Below are 15635 nucleotides of genomic sequence, written 5' to 3'. Positions count from 1 at the left end.
CATTTTTCAGGTAACCTAATTGTCTGAATACTACATTTTAATCATCCAAAATACTTACTTTTGTGTGTATAATCCAGCTGTAACTTACATATTTATATAAAGAGTCACTGCCTTTTTAATGTGCAGTGTGCAGCTAATGAATAAAAATGTACCCCTCTCTCTTTCCCTTTCGTCTACCCTGTAGTATAAATTGAGATATAACTCTCTTAAACGTTTGGATAGATTTGGTGCAAGGAAGTATCAATCATGTAGAGACTGAGTCTTTCCACATAGTTGCACGTCATGTATGTTGTCATAGTGATAGGAAAGGAAATAGAGTGTAGAGTGTCTTTGAAGATTACAGAAACTTCAAAAAAATGCCGTGTGCACAAATGCCTCTCTTTTCTTCCTTTCTCTGGTGACTGGAGTTACAGCACTACATTGTTGCCTCTGTCTGATGGCCTTTCAAAATTTTAATAATAGATATTTCTACAAAATTGACATTTGGATCAAAGTGAAGCAAGTGATTTTTTTTTTTTTCCCACCGTTGGGCGAGGCAGAGTTCCTTAAAATGTCAGTACATCCTTTGAAACATCCTATTCTTGCTTTGTTTAAATAAATTACATTTATTTAAATAACTGGTAGTATGTAAGATATCTGTGATATGTGTGATAATGCATTGCAAGAGCAAACGTTAAGGATTGAATGTCAAGAGAAAAGGCTGAAACTATTGAAGTAGGGAAGGATATTCTAATAGTGATTGCTCTCCCTGTCCATTTGTCTGAATACTTTGTGTCTTCAGAGGACCATTGATTTAGCAGAAGCACTGATTTATCTGCAAAGCCCCTTTATCCTGTGGTCAAGAGTGAGGGGCAGCAGCTTCTATCAATTTTTAGTGAACCCTGAAAAGGCAGCCAGCCTTTTCCTTTCTCCACTTTGTCCCTATTGTTTTATCAGGTGTGAATATAGGCATAAGCTTGCTGCTGGGACTGCTGGCACAAACAGCCCAGTACGGGCATCTTTAGCCTGTTGGTGTCAGGGAGGTAGACTGGCAGCCCTCTCCCCTCCACCATTGGCTTTAGGAACCTGTGCATCTACCTGTGAACAAAAAACAGAACTGCAGTGCTGTAGAGACAAAGGGATCGAATGAAAACAATGGCTTTGTATTATTTAAAAAACCCCTACTGATTAAATAGTATATGTATTGTCTCTCTAGGGAGAAATCAATGCTCGTGCTGCAAAATGCATGCTCTTTGGCAAAAATGTCAGCTGCTCTTTCACTGAATGGGCTGTGTCTGAAGCACTCTGTTAAATGCTGCTCAGAGAGGAGGCAGTCCTCTTAGAAAGCAGGCATCCTGCTCTGGTCTTGAGTTTCAGCAGCACGCTCAGGAGCTTTTAGTTTGTACATGAAAAGCTTACTAGTAGCGGCTTCTGTTCAAGAGGACCAGACATAATGGGATTTACTATCAAGTAGGGAATAGGTAAGGTCTTTAGGGGGGGTTAAAGGTTAGTGTATAAGATAAAATGCCATGAGATTAATGTATATTTCTCTATTTCCTTGGGCTATAAATCCCTTTGGCCTTTTCTTGGAACTTGTGAGGCTTCATGCAGTGAGGGTGAGGGAGGACGTACAGGCAGGTGGTAGGATGGGGTGGGCAGAGAATGTTCTGCTCTGGGGCATGAGGTAAGGGAGACTGTGCAAGGTTCTTTCTGGATCTCAATAAGAAAGGCTGTTTTAATAAGAAAATAAATGGAAGAATACAGATAGCAAGTAATTCATACACCCCTTCAGATGCTGGGTACCCTTTGTTAGTGCAGCATCAGGTGCATTTTCTGATGGTGCTGCACAGATGCTGGCCTTGGAGAAGTTCCCTGTTTTGGTCATTCAAGCTACTATATGATTTTCTATTAAGAAATCAATTCTGGTAGTCATTTCTACTGTCAGGCAGAATGGAGGTTCATGTGAGAACTCCTTGCAGCACTTCTAGATAAACATGAGGGCGGGCAGGCAGTATAATCTCTGGTATGGAATGGGAGGTGCCTGCAGGCTCCTCAGTTATTGCCAGCTATTGGGTTTGTCCTGTGGCGAAGATATTTGAGCACCACAGGCCTGGGCCTACTTAGGGTAACCGTCATGTGGATCACTGACTCCTTGATGTATGATGGTCTCCTGATCAGGATCAGTATGGATGGTCTCCCAAACTTTTGTTTCCGTGCCGATGGGGCCCTGCTAGTAGGTACTTACCCAAACACAGCACAAGCTGCCTACTTTGGATGCAATTGGTTGAAAAATGGTCATTAGAGTTTAGGATTGGCATATAGGATTGTGGAGCAGAAGAGGACCTGTGGCATAACACTACCTAGTCACAACACTGCAGATGTCTAGATCCAGTTCATTGTCATAAATCATTGATATAAATCATCATGCATCTTGCAGATGTGAGGGTTGACTTACAGCATTGGTAGGGTGTTGTTATTTAGAGTCAGCACACGTCCCTTCCCTGTAGTACTAAAATAGAAGAGACTTTAAAAGTGGTACATTTCCTTTACTCCAAGGAGCTTCCTCCTTCCCTCGGAAGCAGTTTTCCTTTCCAAGGCTGCAACATCATGTCCTGCTGTGGTTTTTTGGACAAACCCGCTGTCCCTGAAGATCCCTGCATCCAGCTTCTCAGTTCCACTTTGAGGGAGCCAAAGGGACAGTTTTGGAGCCTCCTTGCTCCTGGGCTGTGGTTGTCTGAAATTTTTGTCATAGTAGTTTACATGCAAAATATGCTGTCTGCAGCCTAGTTACCTTAATTGCTTCTCTGTTGTGATTTGGCAGCTGGCAGCTAACTTGTCCGCTCCTTTTTCTCTCATCTCTGTTATCGAAAGGATTTACATAAATATCCTAAGGCACTTTGCTGTTGAATATGCAAATATGCTACATCAGGGATGCTGATTTGTGGACATTAAAAGGCTATTTTAATTCCTGGGACTTGACAGTCCAGAATTAGACCATTAGCAGTCAGACCACTTGCTAGGGCTTCACTGATGTCCTGCTGTTTCGTCCTGTGCATGTTTGTAAATCTGAATACAAAAGCATACATGTATTGGTGGGTTTTTGCAGCGTGTCAGTAAAGATGCTTTTTGCTACCTTTGGCCTGTGGAAGTGTGTGTGTCCTCCCTTCATTTCATTATGCTTTAAATAACAAAAACCTCAGAACTTAAAAACAGAAACTTCTTACTGACTTTCTTACTCATTTTCTTTCTTTTGGAGTGCCAGTGGTGCTTTTTAATGCTTCTTAAAAGAAAAAGAAAGGTTGCAAAAATAACTGATTAGAACCCTACAGCTAGACTCTCTGACTTTAACACAGTAGTCAGAAAATCCAGAAACACAAAAACCTGCTTGAAATTTAGACACTCCAAAACTGAAACTCCTGGCAGTGAAACAGCAGGAGCAAAGAGAGTAGATCAAGTTGGAAGAGGGAATATTGAGGGTCTTGGGGCTTAAGAAGCTGTAATAAACCCATTAGTGTAGGTTATGTTGAGCAACTTTTCTTTAAAAAAGCACAGCTTTGGCACACTGAAAATGGGGCTGTAATTTTTTGTCTGTAATCAACATGCATCTTGCTTCTGAATTATGAAAATTGGGTTTTGTTAGGACTTGCCTGTTTTAGCAGCTTACCTGAAAATATTTTAGTAAACAAGTAAGATTAAGGCCATTTAAGCAGATTAAGGATCACTGAGTTACCCACCCAGTCATTTAATCTTTGAAACTTCACTTTCTGATCAAAAGTAAAACATATGCAAAGGACTGTCTCTATATCTCATAGTATGTGCTTTCAGTCTGTCTTTGGCAGATACAGTAGAACAGTTCTTTCTTTTCAAAAGGCACATCTGAAGAACTGGAATTGAACACATTTTGAAAATGGAAAAATTCAGTTTCTGGCCATTAAAATTCACGTAAATAGGTAATTTGATGAGGCCAAAGAACTGGAACACATTCTTTTTTCCTGATCATTGCCCCTAGTAGCATCATGTACTCTGTACCATACAGCAAGTTCAACAGAAAGTAAATATCATGGTTCCAGACTTTGATTTTTGAAATACTTATTCAGTCAATTTTTCCACATTTCGCTGAATGAACTCAAGACTTTACATCACTTCCCATGCACTGTTTTTCTTATTGTTCTCTGCTGTTGATGAAGTAGGAAGGTTTTATATTATGGTTTTTATTCTGCTCCTGTAAGACTGTGCACTGTACTTTCAAAAGAAACAACTGAATGATAAAATGAGGCTCATTTGTCTCTGCACTCATGGGTTGCTAATGGGGGACAAATTTGATAGGGAGCAGGAATAAGTGTGCAGTCAGGTTTCTCCTACATTAATAGTGTTGAGTGCAAGATCTGTGTCTACTTTCCCATTACCCGTGTGATGCTTTCTGAGCTGCCATCTCTGTTGTGCACTGGGAGTGTTTGAAGGCAGCTTTCACGGGAGACTGACTTTGGTTTTTGAAGCCTGTTCCTACACTGGCTCGGCTACTTGTATAACTTTTGAATAGCAGCCTTGCAAAAAACATCGGGCCAGTCTTACATCCACACTTTCAAAATGACATTTTGCCAGCAGTGGGAGTGTGGATCAAAGCAGTAATAGTGGGCCCTGTAAGTACTGTTTCAGCTGCTTGCAGAACTGACGGATTGGAAGCCATCTCTCCTCCATGGTATGGCCCTCTCACTGACGGATGAGTGGCAACAGAGTTTGAACCTGATTCTGTTTCTGACAATTTTCTCTCATGGTGAGAGCAGAGGTGCACTGGTGCCTGCCCCCAGCAGCATCAGAGTGGCAGAGGACAGGTGTGGGTGGCAGAGGCCTCGGCCGCTCTGCAGAATGGATGGTGCCAGTGGAGACGGGCAACATTAACCTGGGCAATTTATTTCACATTGCAAGTCACTATGATACCAGGGATCTTCCTTCTGGAGAAGAGGACAAGAACCTGTAATTACTCAGCATTTTGGCAGAAGAGGTTGCTAGAATTGTTTGGACAGTAGCACTCTAATGGCTCTTTTGCTGCCAACAATTTTGGAGTTAGAAATTTCATAGCAAAGCAAGTGAGAAGCTCTGATTTATGTGGTGTTCAGAAGAAGGCAACCCATACAAAATTCTAGCATGCTTTATTCAGAAGGCCTTGCTCCATCATGGGGCTATCACAAGGTTCAAGGGGTGTATATCCATAGCTTTTAGCTTTTTTAGTTTTGTATCAACAGGAGCTGGTCCTTTTCTTCCCATCCCCCAGACAGCCAATATGAAAAGTTCAAAGGCTGAAGTCTGCCGAGCAGCTACTTCTGATTTGCTGCTGGATATGGATCACAGAAATGTGACCACTATATCTTCTGCAAATCTTGCCACTCCCAAAGAGTTGTAGGATGCACAGTAATTTTTTTTTTCTGATAGGGAAGAGCGAGAAGGCAGTGGTAGAAGGGTGTAGATGTGCATGAGCTGAACTGATATTTAGGTACATGGAGCTTGTGTGTATATGTAGTAAATATATGTAGTGAAACAGCTGAAATAAATTTGTTTTCATTTGACGGTGAACTAGGCAAAGACCTCAGTCTTTATCTTTGTATATGTCATCTACAGGTCTATGATGCTTCCTTGACTTTCATTATTAAATCTGCAGCATCTTAAGTGTTAAACTAGTACAGATCCTAAGGGGTTACTCTTTATAGCAGAATTCTGGAAAATTTACTATGCATTAAAATGACTATAAATCATTACCCAAATAACCAATTGTAATAAAATTAACAAACTAGCAGTGGTGGATACAGATGTATTTGCAAGACATCTTCCTTTGTTCTGAGTTCGTTTATTTAGTGATTTGACTGCAGCATGCCACCTATGCCTTTGGGGATGGTAATTTCTGTAGTGTGATGATAAACAAGACTCGTTGGCCAAAGAGAGATCCCCTTGACATTGCTATGGTGAATGTACTTCGTCACAGTCTTGTTGAGAAGTGCTGTCAGATAGCTTAGCTTATATGAAGCATGAATGATGTGTTGGAAAGATTAATTTTGTCAGGTATACCTATGACAAGGGTAGCTAACATCTCAGAAGGGAGACTTACAGGCACTTGCATGATTAGGCCAATCATTTTGTTTTGTAATTAATTATGTTTATTCATGGATGAAGCTGTGATTTCTGTCTGGAACTAGAATTAATCTCTAATAGCCATAATGGAAAATAAAATTACTCTTCTAGAACAACCATGGTTTTCTGTAAGAATGTAGACTTAAATCTTTAGAATCCTGATGATATTGTGAATGTGTATGTTTATAGCGTGCATGACCATGGAATTCTTGGTTTTTTTCTCAGAGAACTTCACTTTACAGTGCATGTGTTTTGCAATACTTTCAAGAAAAGAATAGGAGGATGGAATTGAATCTACTGAGTGAATTCTCTTTGTGTGTATCTCTTAATAGGACAGGTATTTTTGTGTTATGGAAAAAGACTTTTGATTTTACTGGTCAAGTCTATTCATCTTGAATTTGGTAGAATTGGATTTTGGTGATGGGTAACTGGGAAGAGTGTGTATACACATGCCTTTTTTTTTCCTTCTAGGGTTCAAAATCTTTCTAATAATGATCAGTAAATTGACTTCATTACTATTAATATTAATTACATGGACATGTTCATTAAGTGATTTTGAAAATACATTGACATACTACTAGTGCCTCTGGGATGTTGCATGCTCAAACATGGGGAAATGATTCTGATCAGTTTATTCTTTTCTAAGACTATCTGTATTCTATTGGAAACCTTTTAAATAGTTTAAGTTAAAATTAAGTGGTGCTAAGCATAGTTCAAGCTTTTACTTTTCAGATTTAAATTTTCCTTGTGGTTTTGTTTTTTGGTGAGTCTTGTAGGCTTTATAGAATCACCATTTCTAAAGTCCATGGCTTTCTTCTGTAGGCAACTTTCCACTTCTGTTCATGGCTCGTCTTTATCTGTTTTTGCTTTCTGATACATCTAGCAAGGGGCTTCTTTTAAATCTCTCATCTGCTTTGTAGCTTCAGGAAGCAAATCAGTGTCCTCAATGGATGATAAACTGCTTTTGGTGAGCTATACTTATTCTTTAATTAAGGGATAATCTGCATATTTGCTAACTCTTCTTTATAGGCTGGTGTAAGATACAAAAGTTCCCTAATCACTTTTTTGCCTTTTTCCTTAATACAGAGGAAAAATATCTTAAGATAATGATCAGACCTTGCATATTCATAGAAATTAATAAATTTTACAAAAACAGTTGTTAGACAATTGTAAGATCAGCCTCCTGAAAAGCGTATCTATGGAAATAAGCTAAAATGTGTGGTATGATGTTAGCTATTGAAAGTTAACAATGCCCCTGCTAATGGTAGCCCCGTTTGACAAAATAATTGCTTTCTGTGTTTGACTTACTTGAAACTTTAGTGTTTAAAAATCCCATTTATTCTGTTACACCATCCGTGTACAGACATCCCAGGTGCTATCCTCTTAAGAAGGAATAGGTGAAGACTATTGTTTGTTAATAATATAATGATTCATTGAGAGTGAAAAGATAATAAGGGGGTTATAGCTAAATGACTAAAGATATAAAGTAAAATACAATTTTACTTTATAAGGAGTTTGCATCGAATATGACAAGGATAAAATTCACAGAAAATAGTATGTGTAAGACAATAAAAATTAGACAGGGAACGTAGGAACATCTTGGATGTATTTAAGTCCTGAATAAAGCTCCTGAATATTTATTCCAGATTTTCTTTTAAATCCTTACTTAAAAGCTGTCTTTTTTTTCTCTCCTATTAATCTCCACACATGGTGAAAAGTCCCACCTCCGTTTGGTGTTTTGCCCCCTTTCCCCTACCAAACAACTTGACAAAATTTGAGGGCCACAAATTTCCTTGAGGCAGTATTTGGATCTGGTTTGCCTACTTTAAGAATTGATTCCAACTGTAACCCTCTGGCTGTGGAGCTGTAATGTTGGCTTCCATTGGGGCATGTCATGAAGGTGCAGAAACAACCAATATTCACTTTGCTATTTTTCAACTCCGGTTTCTAAAATCCTCTGTTCTACCCCCAAAGTTAAGGTGATCAAACTCTTACCATCACTCTGTCATCATCTTTTCCTCCCTTTTTCCTTTTCCATGAGACCTCTTTCTTCCTACTTGTTTATAGATACCACCCTTCAATTCTTTTCTAGCTTGAAAAGAGACAAACATTTTTTTAATATGGTTATTTACTCTTCTCAAAAGTAAGATTCGTTGCTGCTCCTATTATCTAGTGTTTTGGGAGATTTCTGCACAGTACTGCTGTGCTCTGAACTTAAGGAAAGAACATCAAAATATACTAGGATGTTATTAATTATAACAATTCAGATTGTTCAGGCACAGAATACTTGTAATATATTTCATGGCTCAAAAGGTGGTATGTATGTATTGTTGATTACATATCAGCTGATGCTGGGCTACAGGCAAAAGAGGTTTACAAGTGTTTGGGAGCTGCAGGAATGAGCATTTCCATGCAGCAGCTGTGTAAGATCAAGACCTGCCCCTGTGGTTCAGCTGAGTGGGAGTGACCCAGGGCTGGTCCTGATTTGGCATTGCCTGAAACATGAAGTTGGTGATGGTGTATGTGGCATGTGAAGGAGCTTGTGCGAGGGAGGGAGGTGTGCAGCTGGGCCATCGTATGCTGGGGGTGCTGGGGAGGTGGTGCTGTGCCACGGTGATGTTGTGGAAAGTGTGCAAAACTGCTGTATGTGTTCATCAGCTGTCAGAAAGCTGTGACCCAGGATAGTTTGCCTGTGGTGGCCTAGAGCGACAGTGATTGTGCTTTGGCTTATAACTTAGCCAGGGCAAGCCTGGGATCCTCTGGCCTGCTCCTCTTCTTATCTTGGAAAGAAAATGGTACAGGAGAAACTGGTCCTTCCCCTTTCCTTTGGTGGAGTTTGATTGACTGGCTTGTTTGTCCTTGTTGCTACTTTCTGTAGCGGAGGAATTGTAGCAATTACTTAGGTTGATGATCAAATCCATTGAAATCAAAGAGATTTTTATCACTGACCTCAGTGTAGCCAGGTGACTGTGTTATCCCCTGCTCTTGGGACTCTGCTAATAGCTCCCTGTATAACAGGAGACAAGCTTATAACTTTTCAAAGAGAAGATTGTTATGCATCATCTACTGTTAGTGTGGAACCTGAGCAAATCATCCTATGCTGTCAGGCTTACAAACTGCCTACAACCATCTTTAAATCAGTTAAACTGCTTAATTCTTGGATGTGCTATGCTTCTTGTCCAGGGCAACGGTCAATAATAATGCACAAGGGAGATAATTTTGGGGAGTATTAGATGGGATAAGCTACATAAAAGAAATGTCTCTTAATGCAAAAATCTTGAGATAGGTTAAACAGAAGCCATATTGACATGTGTAGGAATAGATGTAGAGGAATAGATTAGTCTCAATTACCTATTTGCCTCTAATGAAGTTCAGAATATTTTCGTTATGTTTCATTCCAGAGTAATTTTTTTATTGCAAAGTTTTTTTTTCTGCTCATGAAAAGAAGAAATGTTAATATCTCTTTATATTGTTGTACAGACCACTTTCTGAATCTGAACAAATAAACTTCCTAAAGAAAATAAGATTATATATTCAGCAGCAGAAGTACAATGAAGCGGTAAGTCTGTTTTTGTTATATGTAAATATTTAGATTTGTTTAAATTGAAATGAACTGAGAAATAAAACTCTTTTATCTCCTATGATGCATGTCTCATTAACACAAAAAAAATTTCACTTTAAGTCTCAAAAATTTTGCATTTGGATACCAGTTCTAATCAATAATACTGACTTGCTGTATTTTTTTCTCATACTTCTTAAACTATTACCATTCCATAGTATTCTGACACACCATATATTTTTATTTTCCACTGTATAAAAGGGTAAATTGAGAGACAAACTGAAGAATGTAGTTCATGTTCACACTTCTTAGACTGCCAGTTGCATGAAAAAAAGTGATATTTTGCTCTATCATAGGTCTTGAGGTTTTTTTTGTTCTTTTACCTGAACCAGCTGTTCTTGGTTTTAATTTCACGTTTTCAGTTTGTCAGACTGGAAGCCATATATGAAATCATGCTTTCCAGTTCCAGTATTACTTTCCTAAGCATTTGCTACCACTCACTGTTTGACAGGGTACTTAATGGGTGCAGTTCACCAGTGCTTGTATTCTGATGTTCACAGAAATAATTTGTAGAGTTAAATGATATCAAGAAGTCTTTCATTTTAACAGGTTTAGTTTGGTCATTGACTTCTGTGTTAAAAAGTACATGAAAAAATTGAATATATAAGATTGCATTTAGCCTGCCAGATGCATGGAAGAATAATTCCATTATGTATTAAGGTTCAGTTCTTTTTCCCTAATATGATTCTCGGGGCAATAAATTACTATTTTATGCACAGGACAGCTAAATCTATTTTATACCTTATGCCTTTTTATTTACTTTGTTGCAAATTGGAAACAGTTCAGTTTAAATAAATGGATCTATTTTGCTGTTGGAGCGAGTTTTCTTTTTGGTTTCCTAATACTTCTACTTGGTTGTCATGCTTACTCGTAGGAGACATTTTGTACCTTTCAGGAGTAGAACCTGCGATTTTTGTGTTGTTGGTTATATGTAAGTTTTACCCCTTGTTCGCTTGAATGCCCCAGGTGTTCAAGTTCACTCTTGATCACTGGCACATGAGACTTGCACTTGTGCCCTTGTTGTCCTTAGCATCCTGTATTGCAATGCAGGAAGGTCAGTGCATTACCAGAAGCTGGGATGTGAGTGATTCTTTGCCTCAACTCTGTAGCTTTTTGCATTGCAAATATACAGTCATAATTGTATCCTCTAGAATGGTGTCACTTGGGGTGAGTTTGCCCATTGGCAGACTTGTGATCTCTTTGGTTGTGGCCATACCTTTTTCTGTTGATTGTTGTTGTTAAGTCCCAACTGAATACCTGCACGTATAAAGAAGCATCATCATGTATGTTCAACTTCTTATTCTTCTCCTAGTTACAGATCTTTTAACCACTAGGGAGTCCTCTGTGACCACAAATAAAACAGATGAGCTTCCCATCTTTGGGTAAATAAGAGGAGTCAACACATCTGAATGACACTCATGGTGGGAAAACCCATTGTTTTTATCATGATGTCTCCCCATTGGAGATACTGAGTAAGGGGGCCTGTGATTAGAGTAGATACAACCCTTCTTGTGTCCAGATGATTTACATCCTGAGAACCCCAAGCAGCTGCTTTGTGAATGAAGCTGGGACTCCAGTGTAGTCTCTGAACCCCAGGAAGGAGGTGTTTAAGGCTGTGGAGAGTGACCATGTTTCAGCTGCATCTATAATCTTCCTCCTGCATAAATGTGCCTTCAGAAGCACATGACTGTTTTTCAAGGGACTAACTTATTATGGAATATATATAGTCAAATGCTTATGGGGAAACCAAGTGACATGCTTGGTAGTAAGTGGTGTTCAAGGTGTGCTATCTGTGTAGCTTTCACCATCTAACTGCTGTCATGGCCAGGGAGGATGGCTAAGGAGCCAAGCGAGGGCTGATTTTATGTCCAACAGGAGTCCAAAACAGTGTGTACTCCAGCACCTGGTGCTGACCAAAACACTGTAACTGAGTGTGGAGAGGACATGAGTGCCAAGAGTGCTGGAGCTGCCTGAGCTCCAGTTGCTGTCAAGTAGGTTGATCTGTGGAATGGGGAACTTACACTTATGAACTGTTGCTTATATGTTTGGTCCACCTCCAGGTATCCTTGTGCAAAACCCTGATTAACCTTGCTTTGGAAGGCTTGTCTTATTACCATACTTATGATAGATTATTCCTGGGTCTAAGTATTGCAATGAGTTTTGTGGGCTGGACAACTTACGTGATTTTGGTGATTATCAAGACCCATACCAATTTGACCAAGATTGTTCCAACTAATAATAAGGTAGGTTGAAAACATATAATTATTTTTTTTATCAGTTTTCAGCATTATATCTGTGCTCAGTGACTCTGTGTGGGACAAACTGCACACCTTACACTTCTTTTGACTTCATGTGGAAAGTGGCAAGCTGTTGAGTTTCCCAGCTGCTGTAATCCTGTGTAGTGTTACTGTTTGGTCCATTTATTAGGATCAGTACTCCTAAGCCATGCAAGTCTGAATATGCAGTACTGTGCTTCCTCAGTTTCTTCCTTCCTACGGGTTTGCATTTTACTAGATGCTAATGCAACTGTAAGCAAACGTAGTGGTTTAAAACTGGTAAAGGATCTGTCTTGAATCAGAAGCCAATTTTCAGCATTAATTTTAGTAAAGTCAGCATTCTGTTGTAATAGTACTCTTTTGGAAGAATGGTCTTCCAGTTTGATTTTTGTTCTTTACTGTAAAAAAAATTTGCATGTAAATTATGGTTATTCCTGTCCTCTTTGGCAATTTTAAATCAGTTTTCAGAAACTGTGCAATCCAATCATGGCATTTTTAAAATATATAACCCATTTTAATAAGTGAGTTGTGGTTTCACAGAGCAGCCTGCTCTCTTGCTCTTTATGATTTGCAAGGGTGCAGCAGAAGACATCAAAGATGAAGGAAGGTCTTTTTAACGAGGTTATTATGGTTTGATTTTTCACAAAGTAGAAAATCATAGGAAATTAATTTACTTTCAGTCATTCATCAGGAAAAAAGATACTTCAAAAAGGTGAACAGCCAAAAAGCTGGCATTTCACTAGAGAAGGATTAAAGCCCTCAATGGGGAAGGGAAATTCTCCCAAACTTCAAGGATTTGTTTCAGAATAAAAGGAATTGTTTCATTTGGTAAGGTGAATGAGAATGAACACTCAATATCTTTACTGCCTTCAACACATTACTCTGAGAAAATTCCTATCATGCTATCTTGAGGTTTCTACTACTGGCTGAAATGAGATAGCCTTGGCCTTTAATGAAAATGATCAAACAAAATTAAAATGGGAAATATTAATAAGTGCTGTATGGCATGATTTAGGTTTCCTTTCATCAAATAACTGAGAGGAAATAATCCAAGATGCATGTTATGTTAGATATGAACAAAATGATTACAATAAATAGACCTGAGGATCAGGCATATTAATAACTACATTAAGGAAAGTTTTGCATTTTTAGTTTTACATAGATTTTCATTTGGTATATTGATTTTATTTGTGGAAGGCATATTTTATGCTAGTAACACTGGCAGGAAAAAAAATAGGCTTCTTAGTTCTTTGTCTATAGAATTTCTCTTTCCTCAGTTTTCTGGAGAAATATTTTTTAGTGTTCCTAAATACTTAACCACAGTGTAAGGCTAATGCTTCATATATGGAAGTTATTTGGTTTATAGCTCATATTGGAGCTACTTAAAGAATTTTGCTGAGAAACTAATCTACTATTGACAAAGAGTCTCCTGCAAAGCACAACCTTATAAAATCAAGGAGCCTCTGAATAATGAAACTGTATATCCTGTATATATCATCTCTAAAAGTTCTTCGTTTCTTATGCTGCGTATGAAAGAAACTTTTTTTCTTTTGGTGTAGTAGTGCTGTTTTGCTTAGCAAGAAGCATAACCTTTTGATCTATTTTAAACATCCACAGAAAATGCAAATCTGGTTTCCATTTTCAATGCATGACTGACTCTATTGTACTCTGTAATATTTATATCGCTATATGGACTAAAATGTTGATTGTATGTGTTTACTCATTCAGTGATAAATTATATTGTGTGCCTATCATGTATACGTATTCATTCTGTCTATATGCCAGCAAATGTAAAATTTAAAACTCATAAAGCAAAATTGCACTGTCAGCTTTCCATAAGACATATCTTTTCTTAATTTAATGGCATATCTTAGGAGAAATTCTATTTTAAAAATCACTTAGAACTTGCATTTACTGTCAGTTTAGATCAAGGCAGTTGTATGTCACAAGGAGGGTGTGTTAGAAAATATATTAATCCGTCTATGTGAACTGGTAATTGATTTTTCTTTTCAGCATATTTAGCTTGGTTGTGTGTCTGTCTACATAACTCTTCAAAGAAACTAGCATTTCTGTAGAAGAAAAGAGTGTCTTTGTCATTACCTACACAGTACACTAAGACTGCTCGGTCACTAAATCAGTCTTTGCTATGTCAAGTTGCATTACGTACAGACAAAATTGTTTATTTAAAACTTGTTCATAATCTTCCCTTACCACTAATTCTTCTGATATCTGAATGTCCCTGAATAAGGAAGAGCAGTTCAATGACCAGATAAAAGGCAGATGCAGTGTGACTTTTTAATGCTCGTCTTTGCACAAACAAGAGATTGCTGCTGTCTGATGATCGAGAACTGACCTACCAATCTTAGATAAGCCATTTTAAAAATTTCCTTTCTCTTTTTATGTTCCTCCTTACAGTACTCTCAATCTGAGAATGTATTTCTTTGAGTACATAGCGTTCTGATCCCACATCTAATTTATTTTTTTTTTAAGAAAAGCCCAAAGCAGGAGTTTCAAGTTAGGATTAAGTATATTAACGGTTATAGCTATGCTACCTTTCAGTGCTATGCAGTGCTAGTCCACTGTTGTATTTTGAAATTGTTCTTTGAGTAAGGCAGTTTCTCCTGTGGAAGGTTGGTCACAAACCTCCTTCAGTAGCTGTTCCTAGATCCTGAATAGTTGTGGGGTTTTCCAGTAGGAGTTAATGCTTTGTATTTTAATTTAATTAGTTCTCTTACAAATGTCTCAAGTAGGAGAGGAAACATCCTGAGGAATTTTCATTAAATGCTTTGACCGTAATGCTATGAACTTGAACTCCAAAGGCTGAACTCCAAGTCTGTTTTTAGAATCTAAACTTGAGAGTTCTTTTTTCCAAGACCCTTAGCATCTCTGACTGCAGATGGATTTCAAGTCTCCATGGAACATAAATAACATTGCATATATTGGGCTTCCAGTTTGTACAGATTTGCTTTTCCTGTGCAGATTTTACTGCAGGACCTTATGAAGAGATGTATTTAGAATTACATCTTCAAATCCTGCTGTTGGTTGGGGTTTTTTTAATCTGGCTGACAACTTTGTTCAGAGTTGTGTACATAGCCACATGACAGCTTGCGTGGCCGTGTTAAAATAGCATTTGTTTTACTGTGTAACTAAAAAATGGCAAATCGTTTGTAGTTTAAAATATATTATTGCTGTTTCAAGAATGTTTGTCCAACCATTTGTTTTTCAGAAATCTACTGTTCTCTTCTATGGTTTTGCCTTTGCTGGAATGATAATAGCTTTTTTCCTGTTGATTCAAACATGTCCTTGGACATACTATGTATACTGTCTCTTGCCAGTACCAGTATGGTATGCAGTTGTGAGAGAGTAAGTAAAGAATGCAATTTATGAGTACTGTTTTACAAGACCAGGTCTGGGCTCCCTTATTGTTGAGAGTTAAATTTTTCCCATAACTTTGGGGAAAAAGTTAGATACAATTCTATTAAACTTCATGAAATGTTTCCGAAGCCATTCCAAAGGACTCTAGTTTATATTTCAGTTGACATGGAGTAGTTTCCAAACTGACTGATACAGCTGCCAATTCTAGAAGATGCCTTCTCTATTATAAAAAATAAATTAAAGTATTTCCAAGACAAAATGTT

General features: G+C 38.1%; 1 protein-coding gene across 5 annotated transcripts in view; it reads left to right on the top strand.

Moving 5' to 3' along the window:
• Positions 1-15635, top strand: part of PIGN (phosphatidylinositol glycan anchor biosynthesis class N) — a 107230-nt gene that overhangs the window by 54032 nt on the left and 37563 nt on the right. For all 5 annotated transcript variants that reach the window (XR_010432246.1, XR_010432248.1, XR_010432249.1 and 2 more), the window contains exons 13-15: positions 9583-9661; positions 11782-11964; positions 15224-15360. Coding sequence is in view for 2 of the 5 variants with exons in the window: in XM_064662438.1 (XP_064518508.1) it covers positions 9583-9661; positions 11782-11964; positions 15224-15360 (399 nt within the window). In the remaining 3 variants the exon portion in view is untranslated. The remainder of the gene's footprint in view (positions 1-9582; positions 9662-11781; positions 11965-15223; positions 15361-15635) is intronic.

The sequence above is a fragment of the Pseudopipra pipra genome, chromosome 1 (genome assembly GCF_036250125.1).
Source record: "Pseudopipra pipra isolate bDixPip1 chromosome 1, bDixPip1.hap1, whole genome shotgun sequence".
Lineage (NCBI taxonomy): Eukaryota > Metazoa > Chordata > Aves > Passeriformes > Pipridae > Pseudopipra > Pseudopipra pipra.
Note: the sequence above shows the minus strand (reverse complement) of the source record. Positions and strands in the feature narration are given on the sequence as shown.